General features: G+C 43.5%; 1 protein-coding gene across 1 annotated transcript in view; it reads left to right on the forward strand.

The window, feature by feature from the left end:
* Nucleotides 1–12625: 12625 nt before the first annotated feature.
* Nucleotides 12626–22431, forward strand: part of IPPK (inositol-pentakisphosphate 2-kinase) — a 311737-nt gene continuing 301931 nt past the window's right edge. The window contains exon 1 of the mRNA XM_086938932.1: nucleotides 12626–12841. Coding sequence (XP_086795058.1) covers nucleotides 12761–12841 — 81 coding nt within the window. The 5' untranslated portion in view covers nucleotides 12626–12760. The remainder of the gene's footprint in view (nucleotides 12842–22431) is intronic.

Genomic DNA, 22431 nt, shown 5'->3' on the forward strand with positions numbered 1-22431 from the left:
CCAACTCTGTTCCCCCCTGAAGTGCCCTTAGTCCTGCTCCCTCCCGCCCCCCCTTCCCCCCCAACCCCAACTGTGAATCCCCAACTGTTGAACATGGTCCCAGGCCTATTCAACGTCATAACCTCGTGATCCTTCTCGTTAGGTTGAGCCGTTGATGTCGGTTTGTCCGGGCTCTTTTCCCCTTTCAACGATCCTTTATCCAGCATTTCCGGGATGGTGCGTCCCCCTCTGAGATTTGCGGTGCACATGTTCTCGGTCTTTTGGAGGCCGATCCCCCCACTCGCGGCCACTGGGTCCCTCGGTGATGCCCTAGATTTTGGCGGATCTATGAAATGGGCAGCCCGTTCTGGCCGGCCTCGTGTGCGCACCGGTAGTGGGCCTGCGGTCACGCTATCCTACGCCTCCTGCTGTCCGGGTGTGTGCGTGAGTTCGCAGTTGCTGTTCTGGCTAGGCCTGCCTTGTGGTGTCGCCCACCTGACAAAAGGCCCGATAGTGAGTGGCCGCCGTGCATGGGCCCTGGTCTGACCCGCGCCAGGGGCTCGATTGTCTGCCCCCCGAGGTGCTGTCCCCAGGCGCACCTTCCGGGTGCTCCGTACCGCCTCATGCGTACACGGCTGCCTCCCCCTGCGGCCTCGTCTGTTCCTGCTGGTCAGGCCCCCTCCGGGGCCCCAAGTGCTGCCCTTCTCAATCCCGGGGCCTGAATGATCTCGGCCGCGTGGCTGCGCTGTGGAGGGCCTTTGCGTTGTAGGCCTTTGTCCGCCTCCCGCCGGCGGCTCGATTAGCTGCCCCCCGAGTCCCGACCGTCTGGCACCCCACCGGCTCGCCTCTCACCTCGATGCGTGGGGTCGCCTGCTCCTCGCGGAGGTTGCCGATATTTCCGCCGAATAGGCCCAAGCCGGGGCCTCAGGTGATGCTCCCGGCCGTGTGACTCCGCCTTCCAGGCCGGGAGCCTGCCCCCTGCCCCGGCGGTTGATGCTCCGCTCGTCAGCTCTCGCCCTCCTTCGTGTGGGTGGAGATCCGCTCCGGTGTTGCGTGGTGTCTAGCAAACCGCCAAGGCGAGTCCTCCGAGCCTCCGTCGCTCCGTGGGCCGGCCGCTGCGTACCCGTCCCCGGCTGAAGACGGTTTCTCCGCCGAATGGCGATCCGCCCCTTGGGACCGGCGCCCACGAGTGCTTTTGGGCCCCCAGCAAGTACTCTGCTCAGGATCGGCTGCCGGTATAGCGTGTTTGGGGCGAATTACAGCATTCTGTGCGATCAATGGGGGTTTGGGACGAGGAGCCTCTGAATGTCGCGTCTGCTCAGGCCGCCATCTTGGCCACGCCCCCCTTGCTGGGATTTTTAAATTTTGGGCGTACTTACAATCCCGAAAATGCCCAGTGTATCAAGCCTTTGTATGCTTTGATACAACCTCCTTTTACCAAACCGTGCTAGCTGCCTGAACATTCAGCCATTTTGCATTCTTTGCAGGCTGATCTTCTAGAATCTAAATTCTTACTGATTCTTGATAACCACACCAACCTGGTGATAAGGATCATCCCTGGGGCGGTGGGTTTCACATACCTTACTTTTAACGAAGGAGACACAGTACCTATTGCTTACAAGTCACACTTGTACACTTCGGCAGAAATGCGGTTTTCCTCTGTGGAAAAAGTTTTGACAGCAGTGCAAATGGCGATTCTTAAGGAACGTGCACTGTCGCAGGGAAAACGCATGTTGGTTGTTACCCCGTATCCTACACTAGGGGCAGTGACAAAGGCCAGTGTACCTAATTCTAAAGCTTTACACCCACGGTGGGGTTCTAAGAGCTGGCAAGTGCAAAGCACTGAGGCTTTGCACCGTGCATGCCTCATCCCGAACCATATGTTGTTCTTGAATTCGACAATTTCACAGACAACTTACTTTGGATTGGCTACTACTAAAAAATTAAATGCTCCTTCTTTCCCAGATTTTGAAGAATATTCCGGTTGGAATAATGCCACTAAATTTTCGATCAGAGCATTACAAACTCTGTTGCTAAATTCTTCCTTTAACATATCCAGTTTGGATCCCGAGGGTTGGTTGCTCTGGCACAGAAGTGCAGACACTTGCCAGCATCGTTTTCTGGGTTTGGCTCATGGCTTTACACAGGTCAGGGTGGATCCCCGTTTTGAAAGTGGCCATTCTGTGACTACCTATTCTGTAGGCAAATTATGTCAAAATTGGCTCAAACATTCCACCTTGGCGTCAGTTAAGCTGCATTTATCTAAACTGACTGACGATGTTGATCTGAATGATTTCATAAAGGGCCCGGCTAACGGCAGATCTAAAAGATGGATATATGCTATTTACAACGAAGTCTGGAAAACGTCCCAGATTGAGGCGGCTACCCGCATTAGAGCTATAGACCAGGCTAATTTAGAGAAAGTGCTGGCAGTTGTAGATAATAGCATAAACACGCTCTCTTCCCGCATTTACACGTTAGACAATATTGTATCATCTGTTGTTGATGTTGTGCAGGATGAAGTGTCTGTTTTGTACCATGGTCAAAATCAATTGCGTTCTATTATGCTGTTTGCATGGACCTTGCAGACCTTAAAAGCTGGAAAAGTACCCTGGCACTGCATGAACACGTCATCATTGTTTGCCCCGTTTAATTTGACTGACAAGAAACGTTTACTGTCAATGAAAGATGCATCTTTTTCTATGTTACACATTGAGAGGTTGGAACCTTTACCGTTTTCAGTGGCTGAAGCCAACTCAGCAACGTGGCTTATCCATGGGTTAATAACTCTCCCGTTTCCTCTGTTCCAGTTCGAGGCGTGTATGAAGTACTTTGCCATTGGTAGATATGAGCCTCTAGGCAGTGCTTATCTCCATAAGGCTTGGTCGCTTCCATTTACCTATAGATGCCTTAGGGAGGGTAAGGAAGTTTATTTAAATGGTGAAGATTGCACTGAAACACCAGTTCACTCATTGATGTGTAGACATTTCCAATTACATGGCTCTTGTTATCAGAATGAGCCAAATTTAGCCTGCATTTTGAAAGGTACACCGGTCCCTGCTATCGTCCCCACATTCACATTACTGGCAAACTGGAGTTATTTACTTTTAAAAAATGAGGACTGTTGTGGGTTAGCAGCGGGAATTGCTTATGTGGTTACCGTCAGTGAACGTGTGGTTTGCTGTAAAAATATAATGTATCCTCCTCGACATGGGAAGCTTGATGTTTCCATCTGGCCCAAGATTCCGACCTTGAAAGCAGAGTTCAGTAGGATGAGTCGCATAGGAGCTCTATTGTCCCAGAAGGAAGTTGCCCTCACATCTGCTTGTGAGACATTCGTCCTTCACATGGCAAACACCCGCACAGAAGTGCATGCTTTATTGAATACTGATTTGCCCTTGCATTTCGGTGAGTTAATTCACACTATCTTTAATGCATCCTCCACCACAGGGCTGGCACACTTTTTTAAAGTTGTAAGCAGTGGCCTTGTGACTTCTTTTCAAACTATGTTTGGTGTGCTCCCGGCATTTTTTCATTCTATTTTTTCCAGCCTATTTGGTGGATTTCCTTTACTGCTGGCTCTGGCTACAGGCGTGCTTTTACTGTTTTGTTTGTTTCAAAATGGATGCACATCCTGTGTATCTCAAGAAGAGCTGTCACGGCTGGGGCTGCTTCGCAACCGAATCCTTGAGTACTATGGAGCACTGCCTCTTGCTACTTTGAGGGCGGCTTATGGATTATCGTTTCGATTTTCCTACTTTACATGCGTCCAGCCTGTCTTTCATTGCCTGAGTTGCGATTTCAACTGGGCCCTGGATTTGTGTCTCTGCAATACGGTGTCTCCTGATGCGGATTATGATCAGCTTATGAGCCCCTTAGTTGCTCATGAATTGCTTTGTTCTGGCGGAGGGATTATGGCCTTTGCAGCGATGCATGGAGTTCTGGGCCTGTGGAATGTGTTCGCAGCGGCGCAAGATTTCTTGGCACACAGCTTCATTGAAAACTCACCGAGTTATCCTCTGATGGTGCTAGAGGCTCCGGTAATTGAAGAACACGTATGTTCTTTCCCTTTATTAAATTGGATGGCCAAAATGTTTTCAGATGGGAACAGTGACTTCCTGTTGGAGGCCTTTGCTGCATATTTTACATATTCATTGTTGGAATGAGATGTGTCGTCGTCTCTTTCTTCCGTGACCGACGTCACTTATTGGACATCGGATATTTTTTACTTTTTATCAATTTTTTTCTCTACCCAGGCCTATTGACTTCACTATGTCCAATGGCTACAATTTTTAAGGTTGAACTATTCTCAGACAATAAGGTTTTTGTTCACACTTGGAAAAAAAAAAAAGAGAAAAAACCCTTGTGCAAATTTGATATTGGTTCTGACTATTGTTCTTGAACTCTGCATTCCAAAATGTGCCCCTTCTATTATTTTGTCTTATCTTATCTGTGCTCGGATCAAGGGAGGGTGTCATGGAGATGGGCTTTGCCTTTACACTGTGTTAAGTTAGCATGAGCTTATTAGAAGTTTAAACACCATTTTTCCTTTCTGCTGCTTTTGCACACGGCACATAATATTATAAATGTTTAGAGTCTAGCAGAATGTTTGGCTTCACACCAGAATAATATGTTTTTCTATTGTATCAGCTTTGCTTGGTAAGCTATGTCTGAACAGTGAATGCTGAGGCCTTCAAGGTTATTTCAACACAGTGGCTGTTGTTCGGTCTGATCAGCGCACGTCCTAGACATAACACATATGCAGCTGTGGCCACCTCTGATTTTGGCGCGTTTAATAATGCACTGCGCAAAGCATGCACACACACTTGGAGAACATTCGCATGCATAGAGCTGGTGTAGAAAATGATGTGATACCTTTCTACTAGGACCAGAGATATGGGGCCGTCCTTGTAAAACCAAAGAGACCTTCTGTAGATATAATATAATATACTAGCAAGGGAGGGTAAGACTGAGGTGTAACTTAGCCTTCTTCCCTTTAGCATTTTAACATGCTTTCTCCCTTTGTATTCTATGGAATAGTAACTATGCTAATAACCTTGTTGCTTACAATATGTTTGCTTGTATTAGCTAAGATACTGCGCTTGAGAACACAGCACCAGAAATAAATATTTCAAACTTGCATGTGTCTTCATTTACTCCTCGTTTTCGACTGGTTTGATAGTATAACGAAAGAGTGTTCATGTGTTCCACGTTACCTGAGGTATTTTAAGTTCATGTTCTGGGTTGTCTAATCATTGGGGGTATGGAAGAACCAATGAGACACTGAATGCTAGTCTGGTAGGGGATTTTGGATACTAAGGTGAGTTTTTGGCACACCCTAATTCACTGAGGTTCCAAGTCTCTATGCACAGTTCTGTGTAGGAGCAGAATCCCTGTGACAGGGGGCTGCCTTGATCTTCGCTCAGTATCCCAAAAAATTAGTTTTCTGCGTGATGGATTGTTTGCTTAGTTTGAATTCTAATCGAATTTGAGAGGATGGGGTGGCAACAGGAAGAGAAAACAGATTTCTGTAGCACCTAGTTTGCCATTTACTGCTGTAGTCATCTCTTATCTTGACTATGACTCCTTCCTACTCATTGGGTTACCAAAGAAATATACTAGCTCCACTAGGAGCAGTGCTACATGCAACTTCCAAATTTCTCACCAAGTCAAAAAGCAGGAACATATTAACCTTGCATTTGTTTACTTTACATTAATCCCAACTGAGGAATTATGCACAATAAGAAATGTCTGCCTTGCTTTTAAAATGCTGAATCCCCAAACTCCAAAATATCTCACAAAGAATATTTCCTTTCCTGGAAGCTCCCACTCTCTGTGTTGCAAAGTCAACAGATTTCTCTTATTTATTTTAAAAGTTTTACATATCGCAAATATGACTCCTGGGGGTATCAGATCACTTTATAACTGATCAGGAAAGAAGGGCATGTAAAGCGAACAACAAAGTGGATGCGAAAGGTACAGGATGTAAGAACTCAACCAACAGAACAAAACACAGTCATAACAGTAGAGTAACAGAAAAGAGTGAGGACGACGTGCCACATCTGGCCTGGAGAGTAGAGGTTCTGAGCAGAAATGTGTTCATAAATAGCACTTTAACTACCTTTTTGAATGATGCCGTTGAGGATTTCAGTCTGATTTCAGGGGAAGTGGAGTTCCAAATTCACTGGGCGATACCCGAGAAGGCTCGGTTGTAAGTGTTCTTTTTGTAGAATTTCTATGGTTTCAACAGTAAGGTGCTGGAACTTCTAAAGGATCTACAGCCACCAGAAAGCTCTAGGTTTTGAGAGAGGTAAATCAGGGTGTTGCAGTGTTGGACTTTATGTGTCATGCAGGCAATTTTGAGCTGCATCCGTGGTTCAAATGGGAGCCAGTTTAGGGATTTCAGATCGGGAGGGATGTGGTTGTTTCTTTTAGATCCTGTGACGAGCCTTGCCGCAGAGTTAAGAGAGACCCTTAGTGGACCTATCGTAGTAGGCCGCAGAGGGTTGCACTACTGTAGTCCACCTTGGAAATCACAAGGGCTTGCATTGCAGACTTGTGGTCATTAAGGGGGAGGAAAGGTTTTATTTTCCCTAAGATGTTCATTTGGAAGTTTACTCCTTTGGTGACAACACTGATGGGCTTCTGCATGTTCAAGTTTTGTCTAGCATTATTCCTAGTGAGCTCGTGGGATCTATAATGTGTGGTATGCAATTAAAAGCTGTTAGTTGCTTCGCCCATTCTTTGACAGTGGATGACTGTTTGGGAGGGGCAGTAAGGAGGAATTTCGTTCTGAGAGTGTATAATTTGAGGTGGTTGTAGGTCAGTCAGTTTGGGATTTTTTGTAGTGTTGTGTAACGGGACCGGATGTCCTCAGGGGAGGAGACTTTCAAGTACAGTTGGGCATCATTGGCATACATGTCGTAATAGATGTTGGATAGTTTCAGAATTTCAGTTGACGGCTCCATGAACAAATTGAAGAGAGTGGATGAGGGCCTGGACCCCTGTGGTACCCCTAAAGTGATTGGTGTGAAATTGGACAGGGAGTGGTTAACCTTGAATCTTTGAGTTCTATTGTGGAGAAACGAGGCAGCCCATTTTAGGACTGACCCCGAATGCCCCAGCCCATGTTCTAATACATCTAGAAGACGGTCATGTTTAACCGTATTAAGAGCTGACTAGAAGTCAAGAAGGATCAGAAGGCAAGATTCGCTCTGATGCAGCATTTTTAATGCGTCATCCACTATGTGTGTTAAAGCGTATTCGGTGCTGTGACCCTGGTAGAAGCCGGATCGGAATCGGTATACCAGTTGAAATTGTTCAATGTAGTTACATAGTTGGACGTAGATATATGTTTCGAGGAGCTTCACCAGAGTCGGAATGTTGGACATTGGATCGAAGTTGTTCAGGTCTGCGTGAGCAGCAGTAGGTTTTTTCAGGATAGGGGTAACCTGCCCAGACTTTCAGAAATAGAGCCTTGAAGTAGTGGGGCATTAACTATCTTGGTCTAGAGTGGGAGTACAGATGATTGATCTCACTGAAGAAATTTGATGGCAGAGGGTCCCTGAAGTGGTTTGAGGGTTGCTGCAAGAATTTTAAGAATGGTGTTTTCATCAAAGGTTTTGAATAAGTTCCACGAAGCATTGTTTTTAGAGTGTGAACAATGGGGCCTGGGGGGGCAGCAGTCAGGGGGGAAGACTGATAAGTGGTATGATCGGCAGACACCCAATGCAGACTGCAAGTAATATTCAGACTTTTACTCCTTTTCAAGAAAGAAGGTGGTAATATCCTCGCAGTTTGGCTGTAGACTAGATCCATCTGGGGAAGGGTTGGGTTGGCTATGTAACTGAAGCTTGATGAGCTTAAACAGTTTTTTGGGTCGGTTTCTGGCTTGATCTGGTTGGTTTCTGAAGTAATTTCCTTTAGCACTTTTAATGTGTTTGTTATAGATGTTCCTCACTGATCTCAGATGCTTAGGATGTTTGAGGGATGGAGAGGATCTCTACGATCATTCAGCAAATCTCAGATTGCATTTTTCTGCATTTAGACTACCATTAAATCATGGTTTGGAGTTTTTGGTCGACATTCTTTTTAACTGTAGGGTAGCAATTGAGTCAAAAATGTTCATCATAAAGCTGTTATAGTGATCTATAAGATCATGGACATCTGACATGTCCACAGGAGGAGGCAATATGTTATTGCTGAGAGATGTTAGTTCATTCAGGTTAATGTTTCTTAATCTTCTTTTCCAAGGTTTGGGTTTCTTTAGTTGAGCATTAATAGTTCTCACAGATTTTGTGATGAGGAAGGTGATGAGATGGTGGTCAGTCCAGTCACAAGGGACAATAAGTTCAAGTTGAATAGAATTGACCTTAGCAATGATTAGATCTAAGGTCGCTCCCTTGTTGTGTGTAGGGCTGTTGCATATTTGGATCAGGTTGAGGTCAGCTAAGAAGGTTTTAAGGCTGTTGACTGCAGAGTCATTCGGGTCATTCTAGTGCAGGTTGAAATCTCCAAGGAAGATCTGGGTGCAGTGTTGACCTGCATTGGTTGAGAGGATTTCCATAATGTGTTCTATGAAAGAGAACAAATTCTTCTGGTGGGTGGTAGATTGTGAAATGTACATAGTGGCCTGTTGTTACATGCAATATCGATGCATAGGTATTCGTATGAAGATGGAGCAGCGGATTTTGACCATTTCACTGAGGGATTGCTATGGTGAATGCAGGTGATACCACCACCTGGTCCACTAGATTGATCTAATCAAGTGACGTTGTGGCTAGGGAGGACATGTATGTCAAGGATAGGTGCAGAGGAGCCGCTTAGCAAGTTTCAGTCAGTATTAAGAGGTCAGGTTTATGTGTGAGAATGTGGTCAGCGATGCCCACAGCGTGTCTTGCTGCCAATCTGCAGTTGAGTAGCATGCATTTCAAGTGAGGTTTGGTGTCAGCTAGGGAAGATTCTGTGGGGGTAACTTGCATGCTGTTGTGCTTGTTTATGGATCTTGGGTTGAGCCTAGGTTCTCTGTAAGGTTCCATATTATTTTTTTCGATTTGATACAGATTGTCTGTGTTAACAGAGTTAGTTGGACCATATGAGAGAAGGAGGGAGTAAATATCACAGTTTGACAGTGGATCTTTCAGTCTAATGGGCCGAGTGGGGGCATTAGGGTAGGGTGAACTTCTCCATCTTGGGTGGGGAGAAGCCTGGATTAGTGAGATCATGGTGGTTAGGGGGTGTGCTGGAAGCCTAGTGCAGTAGTTAGTGGGTTGGACGTAGTTGTGACTATTGATCCTCTGAGTCATGTTAGGCCACAGGTTGTTGGACTGCTCTGAAGTGATGTTTAGTAGGCTTTGTAAGTCTGCCTTGAGTTGTGGAAGGTCTAGTGTGAGCTCTTCAAGTTTAGATTCTAGTACGGTGTGGGAGCGGGTTTTTTAGTCTTGTAACAAGGGACTAGAGGGAGGGGGTGTGCTCAGGAATGTGGTGTTAGAAAACTGTTGGCATGGGAGAACCAGCGGAAGTGAAGACTAGCCAGGGATGGAGTTAAGCTCGAGGGGAGGGGGTGGGGAGCTCAAAGGCTGGCCGAGTGGGAGCACTGGGGTAATAAGGGTAGAGTTGGTAGCCAGGTTAGGGTGTTTGGGCTTCAGGAGAGTCATTGATTGAGCTATGGGGAGTCTCTAAAGGATGCTAGTAGTGTCCACAATGGTATATTCGGAAATCATGCCTATAATTGCATGATGGTGTGACTTCCGAAGCTTTGTGCCTCAGAGATAGCTGCTTCTAGGTTGCAGTCTGATGATTGTATGAGGCTATTACCATTGTTATAAAGGGAGATGGTTGCTTCTGCTCTGTAAACACGTGAGGGGGATACAGAGAGTCTAAGACCATGAGGAGTTTTCCTACATGTGATGATCAAGAGAAGTGAATATAGGGCTTTCCTCCATTGAGCTCGTCTTTTCGTGTAGAAGATAGGATCACTTATTATAGCTCCTTTTTTTAAACAGAAGTAGGGCGCTTCACAGATCCTTCTTTGGCATAACTCCATGAATTTGCAACAAAATTTGCACTAAATACTCCTGACTACTGCACCCTCCCTAGGACAGGCCACTGTCATTTAGATTGTCATATTAGGTCTTCTATTGCTTTTAGTGCTCTTAGTAAGTTGCTGCTTGTATGCCTAATAGTATTTTTTTATTTCTTGATGATGCTGAACCTATACTTCATGCTGTTGACCACCTTGTGTTTCTCACTAATTATATACACACACCACACACTACTCATAAATTTCTACGGTGCTCGAAATTTTCTCCAACTCATGACCATTGCTGTACAGTTAGAAAAACTGTTTCTGTTTCTTCCAGGTCAACTCTCCTTCCAATAATTAAAAACAACTTACCTCTAGTGATCCACTGCCCAGCAGCACCAATGTTATTCTATTCAGTCCTTAATGCTGGGTCTTCTGCTGCTTCTCTTACCCTTTCAAGCCACTGCTAGTATTGCTGCTTCAGGTCACTGTTTGTACGATTAACGTCATCCATCCAAACCAATGAACATGTACTAAATGCTCGCTGGTAACTGTGTATTTCTCAGAACTCATACATTTTCTCTCTGTACTATCGTATACATTCCTTAAATTGCTATCTTCTTGACAGTTGCAATTAACGCCAATTGCATTACTGTAAATAATCTGCTCTGTTGAGCTACCAATCCACAGATTGTTTACCTCTGCTCAGTGTTGGTGCTCTATACAGCGTTCTGAAACCCTGTTGCAGCGCTTTAATGTTTCTCAGTTCCATAAGTAAGTAGCTCATCAAGCAGAAGAATTTTTGTTTGACTTCATGGACGTGTAGTTCTACGGTATTTTTTTTATACATCGCGAACTCAGCCTGAAGGTATTGGTGCATTTTATATGAGCACCAGTTACGTTATAAAAGGGCATATTCACTTCTTTTTATGCACAAGGAGAATAAGTGATTTGCCCAGAATCAAAAGATGTGGAGCTGACACCAAGACCTTGGTTCCCCAGTTCCGAACTAAAGTCGGTAGCTTCTGTTTTACTGATTTTTGCAAATACAGACAGAAAATGATCTACTTTCCTGTCAGGATTAATAGTTATAAACAGATTTTCTTTTGTTTTCTTTTTAGCAGTTCTAAATGCTGATAGTTAGAACTTCCAGGCCAATAGCAGTGTGCATTTATTGGTTAAGTAAATGCGGACACACTCTATTTCCAGCTTAATCTATTTACAAAACCCAAAGCAAATATGGATCAGTACGGATACAATGTCCCCAAAAAATGGACACGTACAGACGAAACGTGAGAAAATAAATACCAAAACACCGGGAGCCTCACTCAGGGCTTTAAGTGGCACGAAAAACTAGAGGGTCTCTCAAAAGGGCGTGGCCTATGTAATTAAGGATGTGGCTTAAAAAACTGGTAAACTAAAAATCTTTGTTTAGCATAGTACGCCACCGACTTGTATTTTGCTGTTTCTGTCATTGCATCCAGATATGTTATACAACAAGTACCACCATACCTACAAGAAGTCAGGACTATTGGCTTTGTCAATGGTTGTTAGTTGCATAAGATAAATAAGCAGCAACTATGGCGTGTATATAATATTGAAAAAGCTTCCACTTACAGCCCTGGTGACACCACCACAATGTTGCTGCTCCTGAGATTCAAAAACAGAAGGGAAATCCAGAGAGGAAATTGCTTTCTTTAAAAGGATTCCCATTCCCCTACAATGCTCACCTGGCATAATGAAGTGCCCGCTGTCACTGCAGTCCGTGAAAAAACGGACCGCCTGCGCATGGGACTAATAGGAGCTCGATAAAGAACCGTTTCGAGGCCTCCTTTAAAAAACTGCCGCTGATCAGCACCGGTGAGACCCGGCCCACCTAAAGCCCTGGCCTCACTTATAACGGGTTCAACTGGACTACAAATTATACCAAGCAACGAGTTGGCCCGGATGAGCTACGCACTCATGGAACTGGGTAACTTCCGATCTCTAAGGGTTGGCCCAGATTGTGTTCTGTAAAACAACAAACAAAAAAATAAACAAACAAACTACTATAAGCAGCCATTACCCCGCTGATTTAAAGAGATAGCACTGCATAGAAAAGTGGAGGTCAGGATACTATTCTACATGAAGTAGCTCCTGGCACATCCCGGAGATAAGCTACAATGAAAACGCTTCCTTACAACGTTGATAGCTTAAAGCAATCGCCATTTTCGAATGGGCTTTCATTCAGTGAAATACCTGGGATCAGCGGTGGGACGGGAAAAGGGGGACAGAAATGCTTCGCAACGTTAAAGAATCGCTTTCAAATGCATTTTAAGCATAACAGTGGGCATTACACGCTTTCAGTCAGCATGAAAATGTAAGTCTCGACCAGAGGGTAGCGACAGTATTTCTGTTTAGTGCACTCACACTAAGTGATGAAAAATCAGGACGTCATAGTTAGCGTATGCCACTGGCACTGGCTGAAGTTACTATGCGTGCTTATGTGCGTATCAAATATAGGAAAGCAAATATTTATTCGACTTTTATTATCGCCCATCGTTCTCGTGTGGGGCTGGGCTTGTTTAGGATATTTCTTTTGAACTATTTGGGCTTGTTTTGGGCTTCTATTCATGGGACATTGTGCTTGTTTTATACGTCAAACCTGCCTGTCCGGCAGGACATCTGTGTCTGTCCTCCCGCCAGTGACAGTTGTATCTCGGAGGGGACAGAGAGCGTCTCATCTCTCCGGAACAAATAGAAGCACTACACCGGATCATGGAAGGCGAGAAGATGGACGAGAATGAATGGAAGTACCACGGAGAGGGCAATAAGAGTCTGGTGGTGTCCCACGTTCAGGTGAGGCTCTGCTCCCCGTCCTTAAATGCACTCTGGGGAGTCGGAGGGTGATCCTGGTGGCTGAGGAAACAAGGAAGAGGCATTCATCTGGCCGAGGCACGATGCTCTGCAGTGTAGTCTTCTATGTTACATGCTTCCTCAACTGCTCTGTTTAACGTCAAGCGAGTACACTACATCCTCTCTCCCCCTCAGCTTTGTGTGGCATCCCCTGGACGTCTCCAAACTTTGATGGCTCATGTCCACGAAATGGACTTCGACCCGTGGAACTTGGGAGTGTGGATATCCCCTTTGGTGATTTTGCTCTCACTCCTCATTCGCCTCAGCAACTGTCCCTATATTGTCTGATTTGGTGAGGGTTAACAGGGCGCCCACTTATCGCCGACTCGTTTTTAACAGGGCGCCCACTTATCGCCAACTCATTTTGGTCCCACGCTTTGTTTTTATCCCCATAACCGAAAGCGTTCCAGCATTTCACCTTTAGAAGGGAGATTCGTGATTTTGGTAGTCACTTCCTTTAAATTTACACCCCAAGCGAAAAAAGCAAAGACTGCTGGAACTGGTGGGACCTTAGAGTACTTGCCAGAAAACTGGAATAGTTACCCTATTAGGCTGGCAAATTCCTCGCCTCATTTGATCATTTAAGCATCTATATGTCCTCGTTCAGCTTTATCCCAATCCCGTCTCCATGCCTTGTCTCCTACATAACACTGAAGAAAAACAGTGTACTGGTTGTCTTATTTTTCTCTAACTCTAGTATTCCATGATCCACCACCGCACGTATTCCTGTCCCACTGAGTTGTGCTTCATGGCTTCACCTGCTCTGTATTTTATGAAAATCGGTTAAAAACGTATTGGGCACTTTATTACACGCCTTATTGGTCAGTTTAAAGTTTTTATACATCCAAGCCCAACTATCATAAATTGATTTCATATAGATATCTCAATCCTCATTCTCTCAAATGTATCATCCTCTTCGGGTACATAACCCTTGTTAAAAAAAAATCGTTTCCCCTTTACGCATCTTTCTTTCAACCTCTTTAATTTGATGCATGCACTTTCTTACGCAGTGGGACACTTGTTCTTCTGTCCCCTTATTGTGTCTGTGTAGACTGCGCTCCATCTACACCCTTATTATTATATATTTGTTTACATGTGGCATGGATCTGCTTTATGACACCTTGCTTTGAGATTTGTAACACTTCAAGACTTAAACCTCACAATCTACATTCATGTAGTCCTTGTGTTATATTTAATATGGTGTCTCTCCTGGCACTTTCCGTCAGCCTCTAGTGCCCGAGATAATACACAAACATTGTCTACGAAAACGCTGCTTCCTGTGTAGTGTTTCCCTTTTCCCTTGGTTGCGCTGCTTTACAGCGCATGTATGGTACATATTGCTTTCACAGCCCATGTATTTGTTACTTTTGATTTTCGTTTTTGTTTTCAAAACAAACTTATAGATAACACCGTTCTACCACCACTGCCTTTCCTGTAATTCCATTGATTTTTTTTTTTTACTTGGCAACATTTCATTATTTACATGTGTTGAAACAAATAATATTGCAAAGCAAATCAGTATCACTGACCAGTTTTGAAAGACTGTGATTATTACTATAATGAGGAAATACAATATATATTTTATGAAATACCGTAGCAATTCAAATAATTATTTCAATCAAATAAACCATATACTGGTCTCATATCCTGCAAGATCTATGATATACCTACATATCCTGGAATAAATATTCTTAGGGGAAGTAAAGACTTCCAAATAGCACAGGCTTATTCACCCTGTGGATTCTGTAATTACATAGCATATTAGGAGTCTTTCGAACAGGCTGGGGAGGTTGGAGCTATGGTTGTCCCCTGAGTTATCCTGCCCCACGATATCTAGGGCGGATCTCGTAGAACATTTTAGGCAATTCAATCTGCTGTCTCTACACGAGAGTGCAAGAGGGCAGGCCGACAATGGAGTTCTTACAAGTGAGAGGTGTACATGAAGGAACCCTTTTTAGATGCAATTCAGCCACCCATGGCTAGGAAATTGTACATGCAATTTAGATTGGGGAACTTACCTTTGGCTGCATGCACCAGTTAAGTGGGCTCCCGAGAACTCAAGTATGTGTCCCAGTTGTAAAACAACGGCTGAAACTGATTTGCATGTATTGTTATTCTGTCCAGCCTATGCGTCATCTTGCAAACGTTGGATAATCCAAATATGTAAAAATTTAGGTTTTACACATTGTACAGACGCTTTTAGAGTTTTAAAATATGACACTGACCCTCCAATAGTATTTGCAGTATCGCGGTTTTTAAATGCCATGTGGCACATTAGGCGAGGTCATTTAAAGTAATATTAGGGGAGGAATTATTTGATGACATCCTATGTTCATTTTAGAGTGGCGTAAAAGGATTATTTTGCTCCTTTCAGGAAACAGAATTTGTATATATGTATTTTTAAAGAGTGTATGTATTATGGAAGTGTAAATACTTGTACATTTTATGTAAATTGTGGGTATTCTTCTCTATGCACTTTTATGGCCTGAATGCCCGAAATAACGTTTTTACAACAACATAGCATAAAGTGATGAATAACGTAATATTAGAGGGCATCATCTTAAAATGATGTTACTGCTGCATGAGATTGTAAGCTCCTTCCAGGGATTTGACATTGTCAAACACTAGATAAGTGTATGTAGTATTTGGCGATTCTGACTTTATATCTGGCACTCGGGGTACCTGGATGACTGTGTATTCTGACTTGACTTAGAAAGACTTGCTGTAATGTACACTGCTCTCTTTCATTGGAAAGGAGGAAGAGTTTGTGAGGCACTTGGGTTATATTTAAACTGACAAAAGCCCAGGTCGTAAAATGTCCCTTTCCCCTTGTAGTCTGCCCACTATCGGTGCTTGAGTACAGACACAGAAGGACAGCCAACCATACTTGTCACACATTGTAGATCAGATGTTGTTTATCATTTGTGATTGATAGTAACTCTCCCAGGCATTCAAGAATGGCTGCCACTTGGTTAAAGGTGTTGTTTTCTAAATCATGCTGTGACTCTATTGGTTTATGGACACACTTTGCATGATACTGCATCGTTTTATGTTTGGGATTATATGTTAATGTCCCAGTTCTTTTGCCTCTTAAAGTGTGGTTTCATCTATCCTGTAGTATCACCAGTGACTTCATTGATGTAACTTGGGGGCATATTACCAACAACTAGCGATAATTATCGCTATGTTGGTTTAGCGGCGATATTTTTATCGCAGAGCTGCGGCGATTTTTATTGCTTAGGAACCTTGCTATTACCAAGGTTTATCTCCTAAGCGATAAAAATCGGCCGAAATGCATGAATATCGCTGAAAAGTCAGCGATATTCATGCATTACCGAGCTAATGCTCTTAGCCATGTTATCCACCTACCGTTGGATAACATGGCTAAGAACTGGTCAGGGGCAGGTGTTAGCTTTTGGAGATATTGGCGCTTAGCGCGAATATCTCCAAAAGTTGGTAATAGGAGATAGCGATGTTAGCGACTGTTTCCAGTCGCTAACATCTTGGCACGCCCACTTTGCATGTCATTAGTGATAAATATCACTGACATGCAAAGCGGGGCCCAAGATGGTCGCTATCTCCTACTAGCTGTCGCTAACTGGTGTTGGCGACAGCTAGGTAATAGGGAGATAATTTTATCTCCGCTTTCTTGGCTTTTAAAGCCAAAAAAGCGGAGATAAACCCCCTTGATAATATGCCCAAAGGTTTGTTACTGTTCGTGGTGAGGCAGGGAGTTAAGTTCGTTCCTGTACTTTTACTGGGGAATTTCCATTCTTTTTAGCTTTTAGTCGACACAGTGTTGCTGCAATTATGTTGCTCAATTACTCCGCCTTCTCTCATCCCTAACTAAACCTATCTATGGTTTGTGCAAATTGATTTCAAGGGTTTTTGTAGACTATATCCCTTTCTCCTAGTGGCATTGGTTGGTCTGTTAAGTGCCATTGCTCTAATGACCCATAAAGCAATATTGCTTTATGGCTCATAAGAGCATGCAACCAGTGTTTTATTATGGTGTCCATCCACAGATTGCTATCTGTTTATCATTATCAATTTCAATATTCAGATAACTTTATTTCAAAATGGAGGAAATGTTGTGATTGCAGTCATTTACATAGCGACTAGCGAAATAACCAGGCTTTCGTTATAGAACATGTGTTCAACTGTGGGAATGGGTTGGTTGTTGCATGCTGTTGGTAATTATGCGATGCTGAAGCGCACGTGCCTATGAGCCAACAAGTTAGCGTATTTTAGCAAATGTTGTGGCAACATCAAGCACAATTTATATTCTGATTGGGCGCTGTGTTCAGTTCCACTGAACATTATACAATATTACCCAATCAGAAAGAAGACTCCCATTTTAAAACATGTTCTGATCACACGCATCTAATAAGATATATAAATACATAACTGGCGCATGTCCTATGTAAAGTGGCAGTTTCTTTAATATCACTGAAATGACTGAATTAAAAATGCTCTAAACCAGCGAAAAGAGGGTTTCCTGCCGGTATTTCAATGAAAAAGATATACGAGTTCCCCTCATTTAACTATGTGCATTCCAACCATTCTACAGTATATTTGACAAGATCTGAGGGGCATATTATCAAGGGGGTTTATCTCCGCTTTTTTGGCTTTATAAGCCAAGAAAGCAGATATAAAATTATCTCCCTATTACCTAGCTGTCGCTAACACCAGTTAGCGACAGCTAGTAGGAGATAGCGACCATCTTGGGCCCCGCTTTGCATGTCAGACAAATTTATCACTAATGACATGCAAAGTGGGCGTGCCAAGATGTTAGCGACTGGAAACAGTCGCTAACATCGCTATCTCCTATTACCAACTTTTGGAGATATTCAGGCTAAGCGCGAATATCTCCAAAAGCTAACACCTGCCCTGAGCAGTTCTTAGCCATGTTATCCAATGGGAGGTGGATAACATGGGTAAGAGCATTAGCTCGGTAATGCATGAATATCGCTGACTTTTCAGCGATATTCATGCATTGCGGCCGATTTTTATCGCATTTGAGATAAACCTTGGTAATACCAAGGTTTATCTGCTATAAAAATCGCCGCAGGTCGGCGATACATTTTTGTCTCTAACCAAGCAATAGCGATAATTATCGCTATTGCTTGGTAATATGCCCCTAAGTGAGTGCTATGTGGAAGCTTTGCTGGGGGTTGGCCAAGAACGCCAAAGTTATTAGTGAAGTAAAAACAGCTTGTCTTAGTGAGTGTTGTCAACCTTAACTACAGTGATGCAAATACCGCCTCTGTAATTTCTTAACATGATTCTTGTTATACAATTTCAGTTGGGGTCTGCTTCTGTAATATTAGTTTTCTCAGAGGCTGTTTTGTGATCATGACCCTTAGCCACTGTGGTCCGGTTTGTCTTTGGTACACGTTTTCCTGTGTATCTGGTGGTACCGTGAAAGGTCAAGCAGTCTGCTTTTTGCCTTTTTATAATTGGACAGTTGCACCATGTTCTGAACATGTGTTCAGATGTCTTCGTGCCATTCAGAAAGGAATATCCTTGGTAAATACTAAGTGATCACCTGATGGAGAATTATTTTTTAGATGTTTCCGGCAACAGTCTGGATGAGGCCGGGATGTGAGTTGATTGAATAAGGGTTATTTTAGGTTGAAAAATCGGCACCTGTAGAGACTGTGCTTGCTATTTTTGGGGGGGTCGGGGGTGTCCGGGGTACTTAGCAGTCCAGCCTTCTTTCAAAATATTATCAGGTGTAGATCATCTGTAAAAGTCGTATCTCCCTGAATAGTGCACATAAATTCAGGCTCGTATGACCAATGAGCATACATTTTTAGGCCATACAGCATAGATTTTCAGGGTGACTATAGACCTTGTATCTGTATCCCTTTATATTCATAATTTGCTGTTTTACCTCCTGCTCCTTCCCTGTGATCAAGTCTTTTCATATCGGCTTTGTACCCCTAATGGAGAAAAGACAGGCAAGGTAGGTGGGTGTTCCAGTGGAGAGTCGTGTAACAATAAAATAAGGGGTATCCAGTCTCTTCGAAGCTGGTAATTGGTGTATGCAGTCATATTGAACCTCCAGATAATAAAGGGGTTGGGAAGACTACATTAGTTACAAGATTCTTTTAGGTTTGTCTTTTTAAATGTCAAGGCATTCCATTTTCTCAGGCTAAGGGAGGTAACGTGTAGTCTGTTACACGAAACGGCATTGCTGGCTTTGTGATTGGTTCAGCAGCCAGTGTCCTACTGCAAATATTGATTTTTGACTCCTGTACAATATCTGTCTTAGAATATACTGTGTTTCTTCGGTGTAATGTTAGGAAAAAATAGAAAAATAATATTCTTCATTGAAGTACATAATTTGTTACGTCGTACATTGCCGAACAAAGGCAAGTCTCATATCTTCTTGTATCCCTCTGCAGTGATTTTTATTTGCATGGGCCGTTTCATGCCTAAAGTGAGATGAAAACACTGCATATGGAAACATTCGAGAGGAACAAGGTGAACAAAAATAAGCAAAATTGTTCTATAACAACTTGGCAGCTAATCCTTTCCCCTTTTTTTATGCTAATTCCTCTTCCTTACATTAGGAACTGTTTGAATTTAAGATTTCATAACTCCCCCCCCCCCCCCCCCCCCCACCCCACAACTGCTATGCCGGCCACATTAAAATCCTTTTAGGGATTGTAAATACACAAGTATTTGTTTGTTACACGGTAAGGGTTTGCAAATATAGCCAAAGTAAGCCTTTTTCCCAAAAAAGAAAACTGCTGTACATGATTTTGATTTCTTCTAAAAAGCGGCATCCATAAAAACGGTGCAAAAATCGCCCTATTCCCAGCCTAATGACACCGACAGCATGGGGAAAAAAACTCACTAGAATGTTTGCACTTGTAAGATATGGTCAATGTGTTTCTTCTCTGTAATATCCACTTGCTTATCGTTTGTGGGTAACAATAAGTATGAAACACGGTGTGAACACGGAAGCTTAAATGTTTCTGAAAAATAGTAAAACTTCTGATTTCCGAAAAGGCTGATTTGTGTAGAACAGTGAAGATTTTCCCAAGCAAACTAATAACCGAATCCATAAAACAGAAAATGTAAAAAGGGTTGGGCAAGTGAAATTGGAGAATAGGTTTACATGTGTGGAATGCAGTCTGATCACCAAAGTAATACAGCATTACTATTTTTTGAATCTACTTCTGCAAAAATCAAATATCAGTTGAAATCCTGCCCTACATTTCTACTTCTCCCCTTTATAGACACACATTACTCCACATTTGCAGGTGGGCATATTGTACAGAACAGTAACAAGCTAATCGTGTGACCATGTCATTCTGGGGATCAACAATCTTCTCAATTTAGCATTGGCGATGGCTGCGTTGGTTGGGCCTTTTTGGTGGCTTGCAAGGAGCCAACTACATTTTGTCACCCAGAATGCTCTGCAAACATTCCCAACCAAGGATTTCACGAGGTAAGTGTCAAGTATCCCCTTCTGCTGCAAACCATTGCTATTTGTATGCCATTGTGTGCAACATAATTAGTTATTCAGTATTTCAGATTGTATTGTAAAAGTACTCACTCTGCGGTTTGATTGTGCCCTTTGCGGTTCACATTGTGCACTGTAGAAGTGCTTATTAACAATGACTTAATTAAGTTGGACATAGTAGATACAATCTTAGGTATGTGATAAGTCCTGCAATGGAGGTGAATGCTAACTGGTGCCTTACTGAAAGTATTTCGGGGTGTTGTTGTTTTTGGGTGCATGTAGGTAGACTTTATTGAAATCCTTCAGACCAGGGTTTGTGGTTCCTTCAGTGCTAGTGTCCTAAATAATGCAGTGTGCAAGAGTATAACTTGTCCTTGGTTTCTATTTTATTTAAGATTCTGCTATTTCTGTTAACTGTCATGTGAGGTTATGTGAGATTTATTCTGTTGTATTGTCCGGTCTGACCATTGGAAGGGTCCAAGCTTTGTAGGTCTTATAGGGTTTGTTGTCTTGCACGCTAGAGAAATTTCCCGTCCAGTGCCTGGCATTGAGCATTAAGATATTCAGAAGAGAAAGTAATGCATATTGTAAATCCATTAAATCTTAGGCCTATTGGAAGAAACTGCCACAAGTATTGCAAATTATGAGGTAGGTGTAGCAAAATGGTTCTGCCCATGTAGTCCTCCTGGAGTTTCCACTTTTGATCACCCATTTTTTGAACCTTTACCATGGGTGACTGTCAAAACCTGGACCTCACCCGTGGTATTTTCATGGTAATTGGACTGAGCATGTTGAGTGCCACGTTTTTGGAGAAGGCCACTGCGGTGCAGTTATGATAAGGGACCATAGGCTGGTTACACGTGTACATACGCGGACTGCGGGTGAGACTCCTGTCATGCACAGGTCCGCTATTGCTCACAGTTAGCCTGGCGCAGAAGGAACTCTGCCAGGATAGGTGCTGACATGGGGGCAGGCCGTCTAAAATTAGTGGCTATTAATAGATAGATCAGTAGGGCTTACTAAAACTATATGTAGTGCTTCATTGATTTATACACATACATGAAATCTGCCTTAAGTTTTGTGCCACTTAGGTCTACATAGTCCAGTGAGGTATCAAAGTAGGTTAAAAAATGCAAGATGAGTTTGAATATGAAGGTCCCAGTAACATTTGTATATGTCATGGGTCATCAAAAATTTTCATATTTCTCTAGCTCATCTCATAATCCGATTCCAGGCCCTTTGTCCCCCTCCTGGGTCAAGTTAATTACCCTGCTCCTCGGCAGATGGAACAATGGGCTCCCCACAAAAAGGAAGCAGTTATCAGTGATTTACGCCGTTCCTGTGAAGGAAGGGATGGGGAAGAAATAATCTGCATCTGGTAATTAGATGTCACACTGCACCTGGTCTGGGTCAAATCAGGCCCACTGAACAGAGAAGGAAACCCAGACATCTGGAGCTAGCCTAGGAGGAACTCCCCTTTGAGGTTTTAGTGGGAAGGTATCTGGCAGTGATGTCAGCTAGGGATGGAGTTGAGCCCCTCAGAGAAGCTCTTCACAGAGAAAACTTGACAGTGCCATTTTTAGATTGCCCCAGAATGCTGTGCAGAAGTGATGGGACAGGGGTACAGGGATGATGTGGTATTCTAGGATTGCTCCGTGGTGTCAAGGGAGAGACTGGGAATAAGACCCTAGACCTGGAAAGTGACAGCCACAGAATCACGGACAACTGGAAGGAGAAGCTACCCGATTCCCTGCTACATAATCTGGATCTGACTCCCAGGACTAGATGGATTTCTCCAGGGCCAGTGGCACTGGTCCCCTTGTGCCCCCTGAGGACAAGTTTGGGGAAGATCTGGACCCCACTGTCACCCAAGTGCCATGCAAGACAACCTTGAGGCTTTGGGGCATAGGAGTGTTGCCAGATGGTGCACTGTTGGCTAGTGGTAGAGGGGCTGTGCATGAAGCCTCCACCTTCCGAAGAGGAGCACTTCGAGATAGGAGAGGAGAAGGGAGCCGTTAAAACCAGCTCATTCCCAATGGCGGCATGTTAGAGACCA

The sequence above is a fragment of the Lissotriton vulgaris genome, chromosome 9, assembly GCF_964263255.1.
Source record: "Lissotriton vulgaris chromosome 9, aLisVul1.2, whole genome shotgun sequence".
NCBI classification, from domain to species: domain Eukaryota; kingdom Metazoa; phylum Chordata; class Amphibia; order Caudata; family Salamandridae; genus Lissotriton; species Lissotriton vulgaris.